The sequence below is a fragment of the Neofelis nebulosa genome, chromosome 1 (assembly GCF_028018385.1).
Source record: "Neofelis nebulosa isolate mNeoNeb1 chromosome 1, mNeoNeb1.pri, whole genome shotgun sequence".
Lineage (NCBI taxonomy): Eukaryota > Metazoa > Chordata > Mammalia > Carnivora > Felidae > Neofelis > Neofelis nebulosa.
This window is the reverse complement of record NC_080782.1, coordinates 8,413,125-8,438,095: the sequence shown is the minus strand read 5'-3', so window position 1 is coordinate 8,438,095 and position 24,971 is coordinate 8,413,125. Positions and strand designations below refer to the sequence as shown.

General features: G+C 50.4%; 1 protein-coding gene across 2 annotated transcripts in view; it reads right to left on the bottom strand.

Annotated features, from left to right (window-relative positions):
• Nucleotides 1-12,267: 12,267 nt before the first annotated feature.
• The window catches only part of ANKRD33B (ankyrin repeat domain 33B), an 84,252-nt gene continuing 71,548 nt past the window's right edge, over nucleotides 12,268-24,971 (bottom strand). For both annotated transcript variants that reach the window (XM_058715653.1, XM_058715658.1), the window contains one exon: nucleotides 12,268-18,992. In XM_058715653.1, coding sequence (XP_058571636.1) covers nucleotides 18,154-18,992 — 839 coding nt within the window. In that variant the 3' untranslated portion in view covers nucleotides 12,268-18,153. The remainder of the gene's footprint in view (nucleotides 18,993-24,971) is intronic.

Genomic DNA, 24,971 nt, shown 5'->3' with positions numbered 1-24,971 from the left:
CACTGGAGACAGTGGAACGACCACCGGCAAAGTGGAGGGCGCTGCCCGGCCCGGGCAGATACCACCTTCAGGCACCCCAAGAAAGGGCAGGGCTGGAGGGACGACCTGGAAGGGGACGAAAGAGATTGCCAGACCCAGCAGGTTTTTAATTAATGAATTAGTTTGAAAACATCTGCCTCCTGCCTCAGCGGCCGGCGGTGCCCTTCTGCTGTTCTCCAGCTTTTCCGAACGTCACAGCTGCCATGCTGGTTACATGCTTCTTTCTACAAACCCCAAAGTAAACTTTTTTTTCCCCCAAGACTTTGTATCCTGCTGGCCTCTGCAGTATACAGAACAAAAGCAAAACCAAACCAAAAAATCCCAGGCATTTCATAACCATCCCAGGAGGCGTCTACGGCCATATGCTCCTGAAGTCGAGAGGGGGTGAGTGGGTGGTGGTGGTGAGCTGTGAAACTCCGAGGACTTGAAATTTCCTCAATAGTTGTATTAGCTAGAATTCTCCAGAGAAACAGAACAGGAGACGATGGTAGATGACCATAGATATAGATGATAGATGGATATGATAGATGGATAGGTAGAAGATGATAGATAGATAGATAGATAGATAGATGATAGATAGATACATAGATGATAGATAGATGATAGGTAATAGATAGATAGATGATAGATAGATAGATACATAGATAGAAGATGATAGATAGATAGATAGATAGATAGATGATAGATAGATAGATAGTAGATAGATAGATGATAGATGATAGGTAATAGATACATAGATATATAGACAGAAGATAGATAGATAGATAGTAGGTGATAGATATATGATAGGTAATAGATAGATAGATGATAGATTGATAGATGATAGATAGATAGATAGATAGATAGAAGATGATAGGTAATAGACAGATAGATAGAAGATGATAAATGATAGATAGTAGATAGATAGTAGACGATAGATGATAGGTAATAGATACATAGAAGATAGATAGATAGATAGATAGATGATAGATATATGATAGGTAATAGATGATAGATGAAAAATAGATAATAGATGATAGATAGATAGTAGATGATAGATAATAGGTAATAGATACATAGATAGAAGATAGATAGATGATAGATAGATAGATAGATAGATAGATGATAGATAGATGATAGGTAATAGATAGATGATAGATAGATACATAGATAGATACATAGATAGAAGATGATAGATGATAGATAGATAGTAGATGATAGATGATAGGTAATAGATACATAGATATATAGACAGAAGATAGATAGATAGATAGATAGATAGATAGATAGTAGATGATAGATATATGATAGGTAATAGATAGATGATAGATTGATTGATAGATAGATAGATAGATGATAGGTAATAGATAGATGATAGATAGTAGGTAGATAGTAGATGATAGATGATAGGTAATAGATACATAGATATATAAACAGAAGATAGATAGATAGTAGATGATAGATATATGATAGGTAATAGATACATGATAGATAGATAGATAGATAGATAGATAGAAGATGATAGATAATAGATGATAGATGATAGATAGTAGATGATATATGATAGGTAATAGATACATACATAGATAGAGATGATAGATTGATAGATAGATGATAGATAGATAGATAGATACATAGAATAGCCAGCCAGAGAAATAGATAAAGAGATTTGTTTTAAGGAATTGGCTCACATGATTACGGAGGCCGGCAAGTCCAAAATCTGCGGGGTAGGCCAGCAGGTGCGAGACCCAGAGAAGAGCCAGTGCAGTTCAAGTTCAAAGGCCATCTGCTGGCAGAATTCCTTCTTGCGGAGGGACGCCAGTCTTTCGTTGTTCTCAGGCCTTCCCACGACTGGATGAGGCCCACCCACATTGTGGAGGACACTCTGCTTCCCTCAAAGTCCACCGATTTCAACGTGAATCTCAACCAAAACCTCACAGAAACATCCAAAATAACGTTCGACCAAATATCTAGGCCCCGTGGCCCAGCCAAGAGGACAGACAAAAACGAACCATCCTGACTCTATGTAGTGAGAACACAGAATGTACTTGGATACTAACGAAGTCTTCATTATCTCTAGGGCTGTGGTCCTCACTCGGGGGGGCCATCTTACCCCCAGAGAACCTTCGGCAATGTCCCAGCCGGGGACTGGGGAGGAAGAGAGGGACACTAGGGGTGACATCCAGCGAGTGGAGGCGGGGGGTGCAACCCAAACTCCTACAATGCACAGGGCAGCCCCGACCACAAAGAATCATCCAGACCAAAATGTCAACAATACCAAGGTTGAGAAACCTCAATGGTCCTGTTCTAGAAGTCCATGACTTCTCACAATGAAATTACATAATTAAAGGCAAATTTCCCTCATCCTGGACTCTTGAAAAAAAAAAATATATGTGTTTCAGTGACAAGGGCATGCTTGGTACAGGCAGCTAAAGTAGCTGGAGCTTCTGTGTGCTTTTCCGTCCCTGGAGCAGAAAATAGCAAACCACGCTGATTCAGATCCGCTCCTGGATGCAATGGAAAATTTTAGATAAAGCAAGCCCTTTCCTTCAGGGAGCGCGCACAGCATAACGGCTGTTTTCTCAGTCACCGATACAAAGGACAGCAGAGATTAATGTCCCCCGTGGCTCCCTCAGCACACTCACCTAGAACAGGCAGGACAGACACACAGGCTTTTGGCTCAGCTACTTAAAGATTCTCATAAGAAGGTCTAGAAACCTCTTTCCAAATGACTGCAGCCTATTTTCCAAAATGGACCACGTACGGCTCAAGCTGATGAGCCTCGGAGTTCATACACACGGCAGAGGGGTGAAGGGTGAACTTGGAAGACGGCATCTGTCTATGGAGCCAGCCTCGGAGCATGATGTGGAGGGAAGAGAAAGCTGTGTAAGCGAAGCTCTCCTTCAGCTGGGACTTCGGCCACACCTTACGTCCCTGTCTCCTGGCAGAGTCCCCACCCTCCACACCCACCAGCAACCCTCCACAAGCCCTTGTCTCGGTCACAGAAGGACTAAGACCAGCTGTGACCTCGTGGGGAGGCGGCCGCTTCTGACCCACAACTCCATGCGTGCGATGCTGACATCCTTTCTACCCCTCAGATGTGAGGATGTCCAGTGAGTCGGTTCTACTCTTAAGCCGCGACATGCACAGCTGGATGACATCACAAGGTGGCTGGAAAACACGTTTCAGGGCGCCAGACGGAACAGGCATTTGCAAAAGTCACGTGCTTGACCACAAAAGTCTCCACCTTCGGTGCCAATGATGCCTCAGCCTCTGTACATCAGTTGATTAGAGACTTTCAGGTTCAGTCACTTCTAGAAACCCTATCTGCCAGGGTGACATCACTAACCGGGGAAGCCCTGTGTGAGTGCGGAAGTCATTCGGCACAAATGAGCAGCTTTTTCGGTTACGTTAAGACTCATCCTAATTCCAGTCCCTAGAGTTACCCAACATCAGAGTTGGTGTCAGGCCAGAGCCAGAAAGGCAGCCCAAGGGTTTGTGGTCCCTGGATCTTCTGCACCTGCAACCTGGAAAGCAGAGCACGGTGGGTGAACACCCATCCTTGCCCGTAGGACCCATGTGAGAAACCCACCTCCTGGCCAGCACCAGCTCTCAGACTCGTGTGGATCGGGCAGATTTTGGAGTAGAAAGGACCTGTGAACAAAAATCACAACCCAAACAAACCAACGGACCTAGGAAACCGTGTCTGGAGTAACCCTAAGTCAGATTTCCTTAAAGCATAATCAGGAACCCCCCTCAGACGACATATAACGTCACCTCATATACCTCTAACGGCCCCGGGAGGATGCTAAGTGGGTTAAGATAACTAATGAAGCCCTTCATGTACTTATTGTGTGGGTTGCACAGCCGAAGCTTTTTTCCTGCCTTAAAACAAATTTTTGTCAACTTAATAGGTTCTTGAACTATCCTCATCGAGCCCCTTAGCATCTTAAAAGGATCCCCCCCCAAAAGTCATCCTAGGAAACACCACCACCACCAGAAGATTATTGCCTCGGAGGCAGAAACCATCACAATGTCTAAGAAAGAGAACCAGCATCAGTTTGATAAGCAAGTATTTTCCTCAAGGACAATTAGGTGATCTGACCCGAATGAGAAAATGCTAACGTGTGCTTTGGTCTCAACTCTAGAGACTTAACCAGAGTTACACTGTGTTTCCGGAATCACAAAGGCATCCAAGGACACCAGTTTCCCACCACTACCTTCACCACCATTATCTTCGCCATCACCTTCCTCCTCGCATCTACTGAGCACTTGCCATGTGCCAGGGACTCACGGCAACCTTACCTGGTAGACGCTGTCACTGTTGATATTCCATAAGCACGGGGCGGTAGATAACTTGCTTCACTCACACAGCTCGAAGGTGGCAAAGTGACATTGATCTGACGGCAAGCTCTAGGCTGTTCACCACCCGTCTTTAATTTTTTTTTTTTAACGTTTATTTATTCTTGAGAAAGAAAGAGACAGAGCGTCAGCGGGGGAGGGACAGAGAGGGGGGCGGGGACACAGAATCCGAAGCAGGCTCCGGGCTCCGAGCTGTCAGCGCAGAGCCCGCAAGGGGGCTCGAACCCATAAACCATGAGATCGTGACCGGAGCTGAAGTCGGACGCTTAGCCGACCGAGCCACCTGGGCGCCCCTTCATCACCGATCTTGGAAGAGCAGAACGCTCCACTGCCGTTTCCACATTGCATCCATCCCCTACCCTCTGACAACCCCGACCGTCGCCAGGCTCCTCTGTCTCCCCACAGAAGAGGGCAGACGTTGCTCTGCCAATGCACAGAAGCCATCCCAGGGGTGGTAGGCGTCAGTAGTGGGAGGAACAACAGTGAGGTCCTCTGGTTGCCCAACATCTGGATCGGAGCCCGACAGGTGCTGGGTCCTGCTCCCAGGATGGGTAAACCTAGGAGAAATTTGGACCCCATTCCTCCTGAGCCAGAGAACGAAAGGGAGGAAATCGTGAAAGACTAAAGTCCAGCTTCCAAGTTCAAGACCCCGTCTCCTCCAGCGGTCAATGGGACCCCCCCTATGGACATGCTGCGGGTCCTCATCTCCAGTGGGGCTGGGGCAGGGAGCTCGAAAGGAGAGCCGATGGGGAGAGCTGGTCTACAGTGGTGAGCGTCCCCCAAAATCAGATGGACAAGAGGATGGGGCCACCCCCTGCTTGCCCCGTGGGAGTTGACCGAGAGCGGAAATACGAAGAAAAGCCCTGACCTTTCCGCTTTGCTGCGGCGATGCCAGCTTCTCCCCAGGGCCCTTTCCCCCCTCTTCCTGGGAATGGAGCCCATTATAGATGTACAGGCAACGAGCCCATTTCTAATAGCTCCGTTTTGCAACCTGACAGTTACACGTGGCGCAGGACAGAGTTCTGGTGAATGTGATACAAGTGGGGGTGTCTTAAGGGAGTTGGATCATCCAGAAGGTTTGCCTGTTGTTGCCCCTCACCTCTTTCTCCTATGTGGAAAACAGGTATGATGGCTTGTGCTCCAGCAGCCACTTTGGATTATGAGGCAACCAAGGGAACGGACGCTGTTGCCAAGGGTGACGGAGCAGAAAGACAGAAAGAGCCTGGATCCCTATGACAATGGAACGACCATGCCAGCCGCAACCTGCCTCTAGACTTCACTTAGAGAAAAACAAACACTCGAGTGTTTAAGCCACTATTTTTTGGCCACAACAGCAAAGTTCAGAGCACACACTGAGTATATCTCAGCGCCTCCACTCACTAGCCCTGAGACCTTGGATAGGTTTCTTGACCTCTCCTTATCTCAGTTTCCCCATATGTAAAATGAGGCTAATTAGACCTTCTACTCCAGGGTTTTTGGGCGCCTGGCCCACAGTAACATAGTAAGCTTTGACAGTGATATGAATCGTAATGACGATGACGGTCATTGGTACTAGTGACACCGACGACGATCATTCTTGAGTTTTCTCACACGTGCAGCTGAACCTAATCCTGTTTGATACAAATGCTCACCATGGCTGAGTGGGAGTGTGTTTTCCCTGGAACAAAGGAGGAGCCATCATTCCTTAACCTCCATCAGCAGCTGCTCCAGGAAACCAGAGGCCAGTTCCCGGGAAGGAGCACGCTGGGGCAGTCATGGCAAAAGCCTGGTAAGTGACTCGTCCAGCCCACTCCCAGGCTCATGTTTGCTGGGTCGGCATACAAGCAGGACGCAGTAGACAGAATATCAAGGTTGCGTGAGGGAAGGAAGGGGGCGAGACCATCCGGAGACGACGGGGCAGGGATGAGGTTCCCGTGGGAGCACATCCGAACTGGGGAGGGTGGGTAAGGTTGTCCGGGATGACGCTCGATGAGGCCGGCCCCCCTTCCACCCTCTCCGACACCTACAGTAAGACCACCAGCCAGGCTCCTCGTGTGCGCTCCTGTCCTGATTTCCTGAAGCATCGTGTGTCCATAAGTCCTTCAGGAAAGCAGCATAATTTCTACCTGCTTATAGCAGAGAGAAGAGAAGCTCACAGTAATTAAACACCTCGTTGGCTGTGTTCTCCGGTTCTCGGGGCAGGGGCGGACTCCACCGTCCTGCGGATGCCAGCACGGGCCAGAGCCAGGACCGCTGGGTGCTGACGTGCGGACCTGGGACTGAGAGCAGGGGCCCGCTTCTCTCTCTGCCTGCTTTTCTAATCCCAGGTGGCTGGATGGTCGGAGGGGCAGGTTGGCAGCAACCGTCCACCCCGGGGGGCATCCCCTGCTCCCAGAAGGCCCGAGGATGGGCCTGTTAGCAGGGCTCCCCTGCAGGCTCTGGGGACAAATGATGCACTTCCCGGGGAGGGGGACCACCCTCCTACCCCCTTCCTCCTTCCTTCTCACGGTGGTTGGAAAGATCTTGACCCAGATGGCCGGGGATGCTGCTCCTGGCCCTGAGGATACCGCAGCAGCTGAGCCGAGCACCGATCGGGGCCGACTACCCACAGTTGGCGGTGCGGCCCTGAGATCGAGGAGCTGGGACCCCTCTCCAGCTGCTTGGAAACCATGCACCATCCAAGGCAGCTCACCATTGCAGGGACTCACACAGGGCCTGGGGCTGAAGAGCTGTGGCCGGATTCTCTCTCTCCTAATGGAGCTTGTTAGGACGCAGAAGGCCTTTCAAACATGCCTGACCGCATCCCCGCCGCAGGCCATGATTGCACTGGCCTACCTTCCGCTGGGATTCGCAAGGGTTCTCCAGAGGCATTCCCGGTCACCCGGGGGCCATGGAGGCAAAGAAGTGAGGGCCAACCCCTGAGGACAGTCTGTCCAGGCAACAGGCCAGGTGTGCAGACTTCCTTCAGAGATTCACTCTTCTTTACGGAAATGACTAGCGCGGCCGGGCTCACAACGAGAACGTGTAGTGAAGCTGGGACTGGACCCGTCTGTCCGTCTCCAAAGACCTTGCCCCGCACCGCCTAGAATCTGCATATCGTCACTCCGTTTCATTAAGCAAGCCAAGCGTCTTCTTCCCCGTCTGCTCCTCTGGGAGAAAAGCCAGGCGGGATCCAATAAAGCTGGGTATTTTCCACAGCGCGGTTACCGCTGAGCCGATCTCACTGGTTTCCATTTTCACTGAACGCGGTCCTTGTCGGATGCCAGTACCCTCATCAACGCGGCCTCATCAGCCGGATCCCCAGAGGCGATGCCGCTACCCCCTGGGAAGCGGCTGCTGGCAGGTCAGATTTTTGACCGTTGGGCAGACGAGATGAGGAGGCTGTTGGCTCCCCGAGGTGTGCGTGGGGCCGCCCCAACTTCTGCTCACGCCCCCCCCCCCCGGGAACACAGCCCCGGCCCTGTGAATGACCTCTGGAGGGGACACGGAGAGCAGCTCAGAGGGCAGCACAGCCCCGACGGGGAAGAGCCCGGAATGACTCCGGGATGGGGGCCCCAGCTCAGCCCTCAAGGCTGCCCCAGGGCCAGGCACAGAGAGGGAAGCGAGGCCTTCTCTTTCCTCCTGCCTCTGTGGGACGCAGGGGTTCTGTCTGGGGGACCCCAAGTGCCCTTGGTGCAGGCGCCGGCTGCGGCCGGCCATCCTTCCAGCGTCAGGATTGAAAGGTCCAGTAGGTCACGGATGTGGCCTCCGTGAAGTCAAGGACCTTTCAGAGCCGGGGGAAGTGAGCAGACGTATGTGGGAGACGGTGGGGGGAGGGCAGGGGGGAGAGCTCCACTCACCGGCCTGGGAGTCTGGTCTCAAGTTAGAAAGCAGATGTCGCTGGGACTGTCCCCAGGCTTGAGTCTGGAGGACGGCGGAGAAAGGAAGGAGACAACTTTTTACTGGCTGCTAGTTCCGTGTTCACCCTGATAAAGAGCTCGGTACAATTTGTGTCGTTTAATTAAATCTTCCTGAAAACCCTACAAACCAGGAAGATCCCCACGTCAAAAACGAGGACGCGGAAGCACGAGGCAGGCTCCTTGCCCGGAGCCCTGCAGCCGGAAGGGCGTAGGGTGGACCCAGGGTCCACGCGCTCCTGGGTCCACTGTGCCGCCGCCCAAGGGACAGAGCGGAACTCTGCTCGTGGCCTCGGTCCCGAGTCAGGAGGCCAGAGTTCAGCTCGCCAGTCCACAGATACTCCTGGGGCAGCTGCCATGGGCCAAGTCCTGTTCCAGATGCTGTGAGATGGCACTCAACCCCAAAGACGTGGCCTCTACACTCATGGCCTCTCGCCTTCAGGGGTCGAGCGAGGAGAAGGGGCTGGTGACACCAGTGGCCAGCAAGGTGGGAGAGAGCTGGACAGCGAGTGTCGGGAAGGGGTCCCTCAGTGTGCAGAGTTTAGGGGGACGGGATTCCCAGGCTCCTTTGCCCAGGGAGGGAAGACACTTTGCAACCCTTCCCGCTACAAGCTAACTTCCCCCCACCTGACAATCCGGAACCCCCCTGTCTCTCTGGTGGCCCAGAGAGAGCCCCCCGGCTCCCGGGGTCCAGCTTCTTCTCACCTAGGCTCTCGACGCTGACAAATTTCCTTTTTCTTTTTTTCAGTAAGAGCTAGAGAAAAGTTGAAATCATATCCCTGCGATTGAATTTCTTGGTGTTGTTTTGTAAATACCGCTCTTAAAATATCAAGGCAGGTTAGAGTCTGATTTACACATTTCATTTATTTATTTATTTATTTATTTGCCAGGAAAATGTATTAACATTTTGTAGGTTTTTGTTTGCTTGTTTGCTTGTTTTTTTTAAGTGAGACAAGAATGAGCTCGGGCAGGATAACAGGTCTTGAGGTGGGCGGTGCTGGGTGGCAGCCACCCACGGCTGTGACCTCGCCAACCCTGATGTGGGGGGGGGGGAGGTGGTGACCCCTGGGATCGGGAGCTGCTGGCCAGCTCACCAAGGACCTGAGCCATCTGCACATCTAACTTTGTTTTGTCAGCAGACCGGGGACTTTCAGGCCACCTAGGCCACCTGTCCCGCTCCCCCCGGCTGCAAACCAGCTAACACATCACCAAGGGAGAGGGCAGGAGTGACCCTGGAGAGCCAGCAACCCCTCCTGGTGAAGGGGAACCGGGGCTACAGGCAGGTGGCCGTCCTGACATCCTCGGGGGATGATGTACTTGGCCACACGACTGCCCCGTGTGGAGACGCTGCTCCGGAAGCCAGCGGACGGGGGAGGGCACCCCGGGGTGCACCCTCCCGAGGCCTGTCCCACTGCACCCTTAGCCTCAGTGGGCGGGGACCTGGGGCTTCACCGTCTCCCGGCGGATTCAATCAGGAAAACAGCGGGGGCAAGACCACCCCCCTCACTTTTCACGCCCCGGTTTTCACTGTGCTAAAGGACTATCCCTCGTACATATTCCTATTTACTAATATTTCTACCCAACACATACACACCTCATTTGTGTTTACACAAACGACAAATACAAATAGTCTCCAATCACCGTCGTGGCCTGGACAATTTTATTTAAAATGTGACTTCCCAGTTAGGTCCTTCCTTAATAATTATGATTTTCGGGGAGTAGAATTATGATCTTTTAATGTGTCAGACTTCAGACTTCCTAGAGACAGGGCTGAATTTTCCAAATAAATAGGAGTTGTTTTCGGTCTCATCGAAAATAACCCAGGGGCACCTGGCTGGCTCAGTCAGTGGAGTGTGAGAGTCTTGAGCTTGGAGTCAGGAGTTTGAGCCCCATGCTGGGGGTAGAGATTACTTTTAAAAAAATAAAATTTGAGGCACCTGGGTGACTCAGTCGGTTAAGCGTTGGACTTTGCCTCGGGTTGTGATCTTGTGGTTTGTGGGTTTGAACCCCACATCGGGCTCCGTGCAGACACCTCAGAGCCTGGAACCTGCTTCACGTTCTGTCTCCTTCTCCTTCTGCCCCTCCCCTCCTCGTGCTCGGTCTCTGTCTCTCTCTCTCAAAAATAAACATTAAAAAAAAATTTGGGGGGGTGGTGGCACATGAGTGGCTCAGTCGGTTAAACGGCCAACTTCGGCTCAGGTCATGATCTCACGGTTCATAGGTTCAAGCTCGCATCAGGCTCTGTGCTGACAGCTCAGAGCCTGGAACCTGCTTCAGATTCTGCCTCCCTCTCTCTGCCCCTCCCCTGCATGTGCTCTCTCAAATATAAAAAATAAAACATAAAAAAAAAATTTCTTTTAAAGAACATGGTCAAAAGACACATCAAAAGAGGCTCTCCCTCGCCCATAATCGGGGAAACGAAAATTAAAATGAGATACAACTTTGTAACCATCAGACTGCAAACATCGGAAAGTCTGATGACCAGCCAGTGTTGCTGCGGGAGGGGCACAGCCTCTCTCGTCCACTGCGGGTGGGCCAATCCCCTCACTCGCTCTCTTGGGAATCTTTGGAAAGGACAACACAGCCGTGCCTACCGAAATTTACATCGGCCTTCCCTTCCATCCGGCAAATCCCGTCTACGCGTCTGTTCCGGAGAAACATTCACTTGTGCACACAGGTCAGGTCAAGGCTCCTCACTACTTGTGTATGGTAGGAGCCGAAACCACCGCAATGAGCCGGGACCGGGAAATGGCTAAGTGAGCCACGGCACACCTGTGTCCAGCAATTCTGGGTGCCACCGACCGACACGAGCAAAGGGGCCAAGTGCACTCTCCCCAAAACACGAGAAAGCAGCTGTACGTGCTACAGGAACTCCTCTGGATGACACAGGAAGGGGAAAAAACATTTAAAATATACTTCTAGGGGGCGCCCAGCCGGCTCAGTCAGAAGACCATGCGACTCTTGATCTCAGACTTGCGAGTTCAAGCCCCACGTGGGGTGTAGAGATTACTTACATAAAACCTACAATTTTTTCATTTAAAAAAAAATATTTTAATGTTTATTTATTTTTGAAGGAGAGAGTGAGTGTGAGTGGGAGAGGGGCAGAGAGAGAGAGGGAGAGGCACACAGAATCCGAAGGAGGCTCCAGGCTCTGAGCTGTCAGCACAGAGCCCGACGCGGGGCTCGAACCCACAAACCGCGAGATCATGACCTGAGCTGAAGTCGGACGCTTAACCGACTGAGCCACCCAGGCGCCCCATCCTAAAATTTTTTTTAATATATATATATAAATATATATATAAATATATATATTTATATATATATATATATATATTTCTAGAAGGATGCCTAAGTAATTCATCTGAGGGACTGCCCCAAGGGAGGAGGGTCAGGGACTTTTCATCTGAGACCCTTTCACGGCATTTGGTTCATTTTTTCTGTGTTTGTACATTCCTTTTCTAGCCATTAAAAGAAAATCAAATTAGTTTTAGAGTTTTTAAAAAGCTTTTCAAGGACATGCTTTAAAAAAAAAAAAAAGCATGCTTTAAATAAAGAAACCAAAGAACAACATTTACATTGTATCAGCTAGGAAAAAGAATACACAGAAAAACAAAACCTGGGGCGCCTGGGGGACTCAGTCAATTAAGCCTCGGATTCCTGATTTCAGCTCAGGTCATGACCTTGGAGTTCCAGGGATCAAGACCCTTGAGATTCTCTCTCTCCCCCTCTCTCTCTGCCCCTCCCCCTCTCAAAATAAATAAACCTAAAATAAAAACCGTATTTTTGTTTTGACACATGTATGTAGATACATGGACAGACGACTGAAGGGTGCCCACCTCCTAGTGCGTGGGCTGCAGTGATGCTATTTTAACATAAGTGAAAATATTCTTGGATAAACCATTAATTTAAAAATCTTACCATTGAAAAAGTAAAAGTAAAGCGTGTTCAGGTAAAAGTGTGTCAGAAAAAGAAAGTGCACATCTATCCCGATCAAAAGAAGTGACATGAAAAATATGTGACGTATTTAATTGTCTCATTTCCTACACACGTCAAATATCACACCCCTGTACAGTTTATTTCACAAGCGCTTTTTAATCCTGTAGCCACAATCCCCCCGTATTTTTACATTACTTTTGTTTAACCTTTTTAAATATTAGATACAGAATTTGTTAGAAGGTGACAGGGAACAGACACATTCTTTATGCTGAATAATGTATCATATTTAACGTAAAGATTATTAACGTTTTCGATACCAAGAATTGGACGCTGCTGGGAGTCACATTTATTTGTAGGTCCCAAAATAGCCCTGAGGTCTAAATAGGAAAATATCTTTTATAAACCGTAACAAAACTCACCTTCAAAATAAAAAGCTATGAAATGTACCCAATGCTATCCCCGGTCAACATTTTCAAAACAGCCATTTTCAGAAATGACAATGGAAATAACTTTACATTCAGAAAACAGAGCTTATCCCAAGATGGCAGAACTTGAAATCTGGTACCCCGTGCAGAAGTCTGTTCGATTCTCAGACTGCCATAAAGTTGCCATTATTAAACACACATCCTCAGACACCCAAAACATGACAAGGCAGGACAATGATTTCAATGAAGAGAATTCCAAGGAAACCTTTTTCTGTTCAACTGACCAGGGGTGTATCGTTCAAATTCCTGAGGACGCCTCCACAGGCTCGGAGAGCTGCTGGTAACATTTCCAGGTTTACAGCTTTTTTTTTTTTTTTTTTTTTTGGTTTTCATCCAGTCGTCCATAATTGTGCAGTTCCAAACCAGCTTCTAGAACTTCTGCTCAAGAGCTGGTGTTAATAAAGTGCTTCAAGGCAAGCTCCCAAGACATTATATGGCGTCGGGTCAACACAGGTCACTGCCCTACCAGTTTCGTTTTTGTTTCTCACCTACATCTCCTCTAAAAACAATATAAACGTGTAATACTATGAAGAATCGACGCCTCTCAAAACCCAAGTTGTGTTAGCTTTGCTTAGAGTACCTCATACTTGGGATTTGGGAAAATCCTAGTGCTTCCTCGGGGTAAGATGCTGATTCTATGGGCTAACCTGGCACCAAATTCGAAGTTCAGTCCCCACTCTGTGGCCACAGCTGAAAGTCTGCTGGAGTTCCCCAAGCAGAGTCCTCTCTGGCTTTTGCTTCTCAAGGCAGAGGACACGCGTCAAAGGCAGAGAGATGTCCCCGATTCGGCGACTGGACCTTGTCCTACATGAGGCGCCTGGCCCAACGCTCCACTTCGAGAAGATCCGGGTTACGACATGCATCTGTGTTCCACGCCCCACTGGGTGAAGTGTTTCTAGTAGGTCTTGGACCGTCCAACCCTCCTGAACACACACATCGATGAAGGTCACGCCTGACGCTCCCCGGGAGCCACCGCAGCCGTCACCTTTGCGAACACAGGACCTGCTCTTCCTTTAGTTGTTCATTTGCACGTGCACGTGCGTGTGGGCACACTCACACCTTATCACACACCTCGCACTCCGGCTCGGCCTGCAGCCGAGGGCCATCAGAGCGCTGCAGGGACCGTGCCTCTCTCAGAAGTCTTGTTTCAGGCTGGGACACAATGCAGAAATTGTGCGCACGGCACGGGCATTCAACCGAGTCGCTCGAAAACTAGTTAAATCAATTCGGGTAGTGGTGAAGTTTTGTGTTTCGTGTTTTTCTGTTTGTCTCGGGTTTTTTCCCCCCAAAACCAGCCTCCAGAGGAATTTTTTTAGCCGCTTGTTTTCCACGTTAATGAAGAAACAGGTGAATTCGAGGCCACAGAAATGGGCAGCTGACTCAAGAGTTACACAGACGAAAGAAACAAGTTCTAGACGCATCGAGGTGTCAAGCTGAGAAAACGGCAGCCAGCATTTTAGGGAGACCGGTTTTGTCCTAAGTTCTCTGTGGGTAACAGCACCCCCACAGTGAGGATTATTTGCCAGATTCCAGTTGCCATCACATGAACGCGACCTCATCGTTCTGCATGGGCCGGTTGTGACGGACCTCCTGCCTTCCCTTCCCTGAAGGATAGTGGTCCTCTAGGCCGTTGGCCTGGCTCAAGGGGGCTGGTGTGAGGCTGCCGTGGCGGGGAACGAGGACCCGGCACGCGGAGTACCCACAGACAGTGCAGAGCCCAGTCACCCACGTGGGCCGGAAAGGGCGCTGAGCAAATACCCGGGCAGCGTGTCAGAGCTTCCCCAAATACCGTAAGGAAGAACGAGTGCTTGTACTTGATCGCATGAAAGACGGCGACTTGGAGCTCACAGTAGGTCATGATGAGCCTCCACGCTGCGGGGCGGACAGGTGTTGTAGGAGACAGGAAAGGAGCAAGCAGGAACGTCCAGGGGAGCCTGGGGGAGGAGGAACCCCTGACTTCCATCAGAGCCTTCCCTAGAGCAAACAGGTAAATTAGGGAGAGACAGGCTCCTCTCTGACTGTAGTGTGGACGAGGGGGGAAAGGCAGTGCTCTTGCCAGAGGTTACAAGGGATGAATCGTGCCCCCTTCTGAGTCTTGGCTCATTAAGTTAACTCTCAGGGAGGCCCTTCTTCCTAACGTGGTACCCTGATTCTTCCCTGCGGAACACGGGCTTGGCATCCCTGTCAGGACGGGGTCCGGCCTCGCCTCGTGGGATTCTATCTTGCACACCAACTCCTGGTCTCCACGCAGACGCCGGGCCCCCAGAGACCCGCTCACCACTGACAGGGTGGAAGGAAGTGGGCAGAGGCGTCTGGAACCGCCTCTCCGCGCATGCAGGCCTCACGTCCCAGCAGACATCATGAATCTCTGTCCCCTGCAGAATGAGCCTGGTGTCTCGGGAGGACCCGACGCTGAGACAAGGAACCAGCTGCGATTTCCCACGTCCTGTTCCTGACATGCTGCCGGGAGCCTGTTGGGAGATGCTTCAGAGACAGTGACGAAGGTCCGTGATGCTATGGGCCGTGTGTCCCTAGTGTGGCCAAAGACGCGACAGCTTATGCCTCTTAACACTGAGGCCATTGCAGACGGACTTCCCTCGGCTTTCCAGATTTTCCCTCTGCCTCCCCAGTGGTGAACGGCACACCGGGATGACCGTGGAACATGGATCCACATGAGCCAGGACAAGAAACTGTCATTCCCACGGCATGCACCCCAACAGCAGACACGGAGGAACCAGTTCTAGAGGTAAAAGTGACGAATGGCCTGTCTCTGTTATCCCAGCCACCACTGCTCACATACAGGCTGACTCTGTTTTAAATACAAGGGTTCACATCCACAAGAGGTAACTGAGAGGTGCCGAGGTGACCGCACATCCACCCCCAAAGCCGTTTCAGCTGCCAAAGTCCCGGGTCTCCAATAACCAGAAAATCTCAACAGAGGGAGCCTCTGGACAGCTCCCTGGAAAACAGCAGCACTGATACCATGTTAGAAATATTTCTTCTGTCTAGTGTGATCATAATTCACTCAAACGCTAAAAAGTATTAAAATATACTTCATCTTTTCCTCTAACTATATGTATATATGAATCCCTGAGAAGGTACCTGTCAACTTGAAATTCACTATTTACACTTAATTAGCATCAGGGGTGCAAGCAGACACCGGGTCCTCCCTGCTCCGCACAGCAGGGTGGTGCTGTTATCATCTGTCAGGAGAGCAAACGAGGTCTCTTGCCCTTAAAAGGGCATAGCGGACCGGGCCAAAGTCCTAAACCAACTGCAAAGAAGCTGGGGAAATCTGTAGTTCATTCACTGGGCAGGTGGAGGTCACTACATGATAATTCAAGAGGGACACCACACTGCCTCTCACGATCGCCTTGCTTTTCTGCCCTTTTTAGACCTCAGAGTGGTGGTGCCACGGAGGATCAGGGCATTTAGCCAAAAGTAGAGAAGAAAACAGGCAAAGGAAGAGAGAGGGCAAAGGAGATGGCAGGGAACAAATGTGGGGACATGTGGAGAGCAGAAGGAGGTCACTGCCCATCAGTGCCCCTGCCCCCGACCTACAGCGGAAGCCAGGTGACAAAGAGTGACCCTCAGCTAGAAAATGCAGCCAGCCATTCAAAGCAATGAAAATACATGAACGTGAAAGTTATCTCAAAGAATGCCGGACTGGACTGTCAGGGAGCTCAGGTGTGTTTCTCTTCACCTTGGGGACCAGTCCCCATCTCATCCGAGGGCACTCAGCCAATCCCGACTCACACACAAGGGTGGCCTGCAGCCCCCTAATATCAGTGATGCTGAAAGAAAGCATTAGCATCGCACTTTCTCCCATCAGTCTGGTGCTGCCCAACAGACTGTTGGTTGAGGTTTTTGGAGAGGTGAGTCTGAGACCCCAGATTGCTCAATGCCCAATGGTGCCGAGCATCACAGGAGGATAGGCAGAGGCCAGCGCCATCCCAGCCCACATCATGAGACAGGTGCACATCACGACACAGCCAGGGAGCAGCACGATCTGACATGTGGATCCAGGGTCGGTCTCTACTATTTTAAATCTATGGCTTCCAAGTAGGGTAATTTTTAAATAAAGTGCCGTCAGTAGTGCATATATATGACAGATACTCTGCAACCCAGATGGCCAGAGAGTCATTAGAATTTCTCAGTGCTTCAGAGATAAAAAGTATGGACGGAAACTCCCAGTGAGAGCTCAGAGCCCAGGGCAAATCGCATACATGCTCTGCCGAAGTCCCCATATCTTGGAAATTCTACAAAGTCAGCATGAGAATGAACTGAACATCACAGGGAGTCATCAAAGGAAAAATAAAAGTAATTCCACACCAGGGAATCTTTGGAACGGAGGCTGGAGGAGGGAGCGGCCCAGCCCACGCCAGGACAAGTTGCCTAAGATGAGTTTGTTTAATGTTTAGTCCTGATCCCTGTTCCGCTAGCCCCTCTCCCCCTTTTCAGTGGTTTGTATCACTCTGGCGCCTTACTCTTTTGCATCTTTTTTACATTTTAAGGATATCTGAATTCAATTTCTGTAAGAGTACATAGAACTTAACTTTGTATTTCTACTAAAAATTTATTACATTTGCCCCCGTTTTATTAAGCAATAGGTTTTTCTCCTATCTATTTTTGAATATGTTAAAGGCTTTGCATCCAGTTTATCTGAAGTCCCTTGCTTAAAATGTTTAGTTCTAGCAATAAATACATGCTTCTCTATGCAGGGTTTTGTACTTCGACAACAGGTTTTTCTTCATTATTATTACTGTATAAATAAGAGCTTTAAAAATAAGATACAAGGAACTCTGATCCCCCTGTCTCACTGCATCATTTTGCTGTAAAAGTAAATGCCTCCATCAAATAGAAACAAATATTCAGCATCGCTTAATCAAATCAATAAGAACGTAGGAAGCTCATGCACACCTAGGATGAGAAGGAAAGGCAAAGACTAGAGCAAACATCAAGGAAAGGGGAGGCTTCCGCAAATTCTGTATGAAATCATAGAGATATCACAAATAATTATTGCTAGAAACAGTATCTTAAACAAAAGGTCTTCGGGCAAATGTATTCATGACGTCTTAAATACAAAGACCAGTAAAAGGCAAATTTGATCATGATTAAAATACAAAATTAGTCCGAAAAGGCCCTTTGATACATTGGTCTTAAAAATTTCTCAAGTGAGGTTCTAAAGGTAGGCTTTTTGGCAAATTGCCCGCTAGGTGTACCGACTGCTAAGGGAACTGGTTTTAGGCTAATCTTGTTGTGCCCTGCCCAATTCACTCTAGGGTGCTGCCTGAATAAATATGGAGCGCGTTCTGGGCCCCCCGGGAGAGCCTGTCTGCAGGGGATGTGCGGCGACGTGCGGGGCTGTGCAGCGCGGGGGAAGGGGCGAGGGCGGGGGGCGGAGGGGCGCATCCTTCCCGGCGCCGAGCCCCGCCGCCTCCTCCCCCCGCCGCACACGCTTCCAGGCAGCCGACCCCTCACGTCCTTTTCCTCCAGGACGGCGCCCGCCTTTCCTTCTGCGCGGCCGCCGCCCGCTGCCTCTCCGCCTCTTCCGCCTTCCTCTTTTCCTCCTTGGCCTCCTTGTACCTCCACTTGGGGAGCTGCAGGTGGGCGCTGTCCTTGGTGCTGCCCTTGGCGGCCGCCCGCTCCGGGTGGAAGGTGGGCGCGGGCGCCTTGCTGATGCGCACCCTGGGGATGACCACGCCGGGCCGCACGCTGGTCCTCCTCAGCAGCTGCAGGGGCAGGAGGCTGGCCCTCCGCGGGGCGCCTGGCAGCTGCGGAGACGGGAGGCTGGCTCTCGGGGCCCCCTCTCTGGAGACCCCCGCGGCCTGGGGGGTCCGGGATTGCCGCTCGGCGCCCTCTACCTGATCACTCTCCGGGGCGTGCGCGTGCGTGTCCGGGTTCCCCCGGGCCTCCAGGATTTCCTGCACCGCCAGCCGCCTTTTCCCCACACAGGGAGGGTTCTCGGGGCACACAGTCTGGCAGACGACGGCCACGGCGGGGCTGTAGAGGCTCGTGGTCATCCTGACCATATGGTCCAGCACGCCCCCATCCTCCAGGCCCTGGCGTGAGCGGGGCGTCAGCGTGGACCGCACAAACTCGGCGAGCCTCTGCAAGCAGTTTTTGGAGCCCGTGGGCTTCAGAACGGCCTCCGGGGGGAGCGGCAGCTCTGGCTTGTACTTTTCCCCAAACTGCTCGGGGCTGGGTCGCTCCAGCAGCCTCTGGATGAGGCGGACGGCCTCCAACCGTCCCGTGTAAGCAGCCCACTCCTGGGAGGACATCCCACGGCGGGGGTCCCGGGCATGGACATCGGCCCCTGAAAGAAACCAAACGCAAACAGTAATGGGAGAATGCCCCGAGAACTTTCCCCGTCCAATGGCAGAAAGTGAAAGACAGTGAAATGGATCAAAGGCAAAAATTTCCACAACCTAGTAACAGACTCCCTGGAACTGTGCCACCCGGATGAGCCTGCATCTGACCATGAACTACTTACTGTGTGCACTACTGTAACACAACCCAGCTTTAAGTGCTCCTAATTTAATCGCTTGCCTTTCCTAAATAAAACCACCTGAACTCAGCACCTAAGTCATGGAATTTTTTAATTTTTTTTAAATGTTTATTTATTTTTGAGAGAGAAGGACAAAGTGAGAGTGGGGGAGGGGCAGAGAGAGAGGGAAACACAGAATCGGAAGCAGGCTCCAGGCTCTGAGCTGTCAGCACAGAGCCCAACATGGGGCTTGAACCCGTGAACCGCGAGATCATGACCTGAGCCGAAGTCGGACGCTTAACCGACAGGCGCCCCTAAATCATGGGATTTTTAAAGAAATAAGATTTCATGGCTTTCCAGCAATGAAGAGATGACTAGACAGACGTGTGAACTCTTCAATGATGTCACCAGAATGTTCTAGAACACTAAAAGGAATAATCACTTGTGAGGGTCCCATTGTGCAGGAAACGCGTGGCCCTTCACTTCTTGTACTGAGTTGGTCGGTCCTGGGTCTATCATCTTTACCAGACCATGAGCTTCTCCAGGACAGAGCCCCCATCTTACTCATTTTGGTTTCCTCGACACATGTCATCCTGGCTGGTGGGAGGCATGCATTTCATAAAAGTTTGCTACAAAATGGATGGCAGTCACAGTGGCCAAGGGACCTACCTGAGGCATCGAGGTTGCTAACAGAAGGTCTCCTCTGTGTGTATTTCCTGCCCACCCGTCAGGGAGGGTCACTTCCTCTATGACGCTTAGTGCTCTGTGTCAACGTGGCCAGACTATGGCACCCCAGGGATTTAAACAAACACTAATCTAGGTGCCCTGTGAAACTGTTTTTGTAGATGCCATTAGCATCCACAATCAGTTGTCTGAGTAAAGGAGATTACCCTCAATAACGTGGGTGGGCATCATCCAATCGGTCGAAGGCCTCAAGAACAAAAGCTAAAGACTCCTGGGGAAAAAGGAATTCAGCCTCAAGACTGCGGCATTAACATCTGCCCAAGTTTCCAGCCTGATGACCCGGCAGATCTGGGGCTTGCTGACCCCCAAGGTCATGAGCTAATTCTTTAAAATAAATCTCTTAACATGTATCTCCCATTGGTTCTGTGTTTCCGGAGAATCCTGACTCCTATATCCTCAGTCTCCCTTATACTAGTCACTTCCTTAATAAATCTCCCCTGTCGCACCCACCGCCCCCTCCTAATATTGCAAATTTAAACTTCAGCTCAACCTGATGAGATGTTCATAAATTTCAGCGCAGTCGTATAAGAGAAATTAAGAAGGAATTGCTGTTCAATTAATCTTGGTCCAATCTCAGCCCCATACACAGTTAAAAATCATTCAGGATTTCAGGTCCCATTAGTCATACTTTGACTGGCAAAGCAGTGTGGAGAACTAGGGCAATTATCTAGTCTGTGAGCTCTCCAGGGACCGGGACCGGCAGAGGCTTCTGCATTTATGTCTCACGCGGACCCAGGTGTTTGACATGTGGTGGCGGCTCAGTACGTGCTGAACGGAGGCGAGGAGGGGCTCAGCAGCCTCCCCGGCCTGGCGCCCCTCCAGCGGCCCCCTGGCACAGGCAGGCCCGCTCACCTGGGCTTGCCTCGTAATGTGCTTAATTCTGTGGCACATTAAAGAATAGACGTACTCAGAGAGTGATAATTATTTGGAACTGGAAATCGGGATGGAACTCATTAGCCAGAGTACAATTTATAAACTGACAAAAATGAAAAGGGGGCAGTAAAAATGTCATCGCAAAAAATAGATGACACATTAAGCCTTAATTAATTGCACGTCACTTAAAAAGGAACAAACTGCAAAATTAAAATCTTAATGAACGTGGCTTGAGAGAGACATTTTTCAAAAGCTAATAGAAAACTAAAGGAGCAGCTGTCCAAAGGGTAGTTCAGTGCTTCCTGCTGTTTTCGTGCCTTTCCCAAATGATCTTGGAAGGGGCGCCTGGGTGGCTCAGTCAGTTCAGTGTCTGACTCTTGACTTTGGCTCACGTGGTGATCTCACGGTTCCTGGGTTCGAGCCCTGCACTGGGTTCTAGCGCTGACGTCACAGAGCCTATTTGGGATTCTCTCTTTCCCTCCCTCTCTGACCCCCTCCTATCTCTCTCTAAATAAACAAACAGAAAAAAACAACAACAACAACCCTTCAAAATGATCTTGGAAACCACACACTTTTACAGAACAAAGGCCACTCTTATGGTAATGTAGCCTGAGGACTTGAGCCATGCTACACGTCTGGGATTCATGTTGTGAAGAAGGGCAACGTTAATGGCCTAGACAGAGCGATGAAACCGTGGGAGGCCAGCACCGATGGTCAACACTCTATAAGTGAACGTTTCAGAGAACAGAGGACTCTGAAAGGCCGGTGTGTGCATCTTCTCCCCGGGACCCACTGGCACCCTCACTCCCTACCCCTGCTGTCTCACCCAGTGCTCCAGCCATGCAGACAGAAGGTGGGCTCCTACCCACGTGTCCGTTTGCTGCCATGTTGAGTGCTGTGAGTTGTCTACACAAAGTCCTCGATTTTACTCAAGGCAGCAACATACTTAGTTCTGGGCAATGCATCATGACTGGCGTAGACCAGGGTTTTGCCATGTCAGTACTACTGACATTTTGGGCCAGATCATTTTGTTGTGGGGGCCGTCCTGTGCATCGTTAAGACTTTTAACAGCAACCCCAGTCTCTACCCAGTGGGGGCAAGTAGCATTCCACAGTTGTGACAACCAAAAATTTCCCCAGATATTAGCATGTGTTCCCTGGGGGGGCAACACCCCCCTCCCCAGTTGAGGATACTGGTCTAACCCAGTAACTTCAATCCTGTTCCCCTTTTCCTTAGCCTCTCTTACAAGGGTCAGTGAGCCCCAAAGAGAAGGCTCTTGCACCCTGATAAAAGTGATGACTGTGGGTAGTGCCGCTTTCTGTCTAAAACACAGATCTGAAGCCTAGAGTTCTGGTGCAATGTGAAGTAACCAGCCAACATGTGGGGGGAGGGGGGTGCTGAATGGGGGAAGGAGGGTGCTGGGGGGAGAAAGAGGTGCTGTGGGGGGGAGGGGGGTACTGGGTGAGGGAGGATAGGAAGTGCTTGGGGGAGGGGGGTGCTGGTTGTGGGGGGGAGGTGTTGGGGGAGGGGGGATGCTGGGTGGGGGGAGGGGAGGTGCTGGGTGGGGGATAGGAGGTGCTGTGGGAAAGGGGGTGTTGGGGGAGGGGATGGGAGGTGCTGTGGGAAAGGGGGTGTTGGAGGGGATGGGAGGTGCTGGGGAGGGGGTGCTGGATGGAGGAAGGGGTGCTGCTGTGTGGGAAGGGAGGGGGTACTGGGTGGGGAGGATGGGAGGTGCCGGGAGAATGGGGGTGCTGGGTGAGTCAGGGGTGCTGGGTGAACAGAAAAGGGAACCCAGTTCTGGGATGTCCTCATGGAGCCCAGGGCCAGCTCTGCACAGCTACTGCCTGCCTTGAGACTTCTGGTGTGGGGGGGGGGGGGGAACAGAGGCTTGTTTGCTTTCAGCCCCCATCAAGTCAGGATGTCTGTTCCTGGAAGCAGAAAGCATCCCAAACAGGTGCCAAAGGAAAAGAAGCTACCTTCCGTCATTCATTCTCAGATATTGTCCCCCCCAGCAGTCATGGCCAGACTAGAAGAAGGCAGACAGAGCCTGGGCACATCACTTCCTTTCCAAATTCTCTGCCAGCCCCCCAACATTACCTACCCTTCTAAGCCCGTCTCTGGTCCCCTCCCAGCAAGAGGCCTTTCTCCTGACACAGGAGCCTGTGGACCAGCTCCTGCAGCTTTCCTCCCGTGTGCCATCCCGGCTTGTATCTTGGGGATCAATCAATACGATCAGTCAGGACACGGGGTCTCAGGAAAGAGCCCTGATTTGGGGGGGGTGGGGGATGGGGCACCTCCTTCTAGCCTGCCCCACCCCCAAAGGCATTTCTGAGATACCTTGTACTTGGTCCTTCAGGGAGTCTCAGCAGGGCTGAGTCCCAGTTGCCCACAGGGTCTCCCCTTTCTATCCTTCACCCGGCTCCCTCACCTTCCAGAGAAACTAGTCGTCCCCACCTCCTGTCTCAAGGTTTCCTTTTGCGCCAAGCTAAGCTCCCAAGCTAAGACACTGTCTGTGGTGACATGGAATGCCTGATTTTTAGCCCTTTCTCTACAAATTAATCTGAAATTATTCCAACTTGGCAAATTCTCAGCTCACAAGAGATTCCTGTTATCCTTATAAACAATAAAGAAACCTCTGCTGTGATGTTGTATCACTTGGCTTTGCAGAAGCACACACAGTCGGGGCTCGCCTAGGACACGAATGACCACAGGACCAACGAGGAGAGTGGCCCTCATTAAGCAAGGCTCCTACACCTTCCTGGATGTCTGCGTCGTTGCTGGGGATCACAGACGCGTGAAGGGGTTTGCCTGTTTCCGCTTCCCGAAGGCCGAATGCCACAGAAATCACACCACACTTCAGGTACAAAAGCCTAGGCAGGTCTAGAGCTTGCCAACCTCCACTGAGTTCTGCTTCTCTTCAGAGAAAGTCGCATCCTCATTATGGCTTCTCAGGGCCACTTATTTAAATAGACCTGTCACTTCGGGGCATTAACATTCCACTGAATTAATGAGAATCCACAGCCCCACTTGGGATTCTTATCAGCAGAGCTGACGCTATTCCTGGGGAAGCCGAAAACCAAAGAGCCAATAAATCAGCTTCCCAGACCCCAGTTACATTTTTAATAAAATCCAAAGTTTTGATAATTCCCACGTTATTTCGTTCTGCCTGACGAGGTAAGATAAGAGCTGACGTGTGTCTGTATGTTATGAACTGGGAAATCTAAACAGTGCTGGCAGGGCATCCAATTCGATGATCCATCATTTCTCAAAGGAGACGCTTCCTACTGAATATAATGAAATTGCAACTGGGAAATTCAACTCAGGTGCAGGAGAAAGCCTGCACTTGGAACAAGAGGATGATGTATGCATTTCTACCCATTAACGCATAACAGTGCGCGTGCCTTTTGCTTTTGAAATGATCACATGCTGACCACTGATTATCTCTCAAGGGACTTTCCACAACTACACTAAACACACTCTGTGTTCAAGTGTCAATCCCAAGAAACACTCATGCGTTAGTATCTTCAAAGGCTTTCTTAATATTGACATATTAAATGGAAAGAAGACTTAAAACTACCTGTGCAAATTTTTAGGCATCCCAACAAGTATCCTCATTGCTCTCCATCCAACCCAGGAAACACATCCGATCACACATTTTTTTTTCTTTCTTTAAAAAAATCTTTTTTGACGTTTATTTATTTTTGAGGGAGACAGAGACAGAATGTGAGTGGGCTGGGGCAGAGAGACAGGGAGGCACAGAATCCGCAGCAGGCTCCAGGCTCTGAGCCATCAGCACAGAGCCCGACGCGGGGCTCGAACTCACGAGCCGTGAGATCGTGACCTGAGCCGAAGTCAGACACTCAACCGACTGAGCCACCCAGGTGCCCCTTTTTCTTTTTTAAAAAGTTTATTTATTTTGAGAGAGATGTGCAGAAAGAGAGGGAGAGAGAGACAGAATCCCAAGCAGGCTCCTCACTGTCAGTGCAGAGCCCGATGAGGGGCTGAAACCCACGAAGAGTGAGATCAGGACCTGAGCTGAAACCAAGAGTCAGACGCTCAACTGACTGAGCCACCCAGGTGCTCCTCACTTTTTCTTCTTTTAAAACACACACTGTACATCTTTACATCTACTGTAAAAGGAAAGTGTAACGCATTTTCCTGGGGAAAAGAAGTGTGAGCCACCTCAGAGGT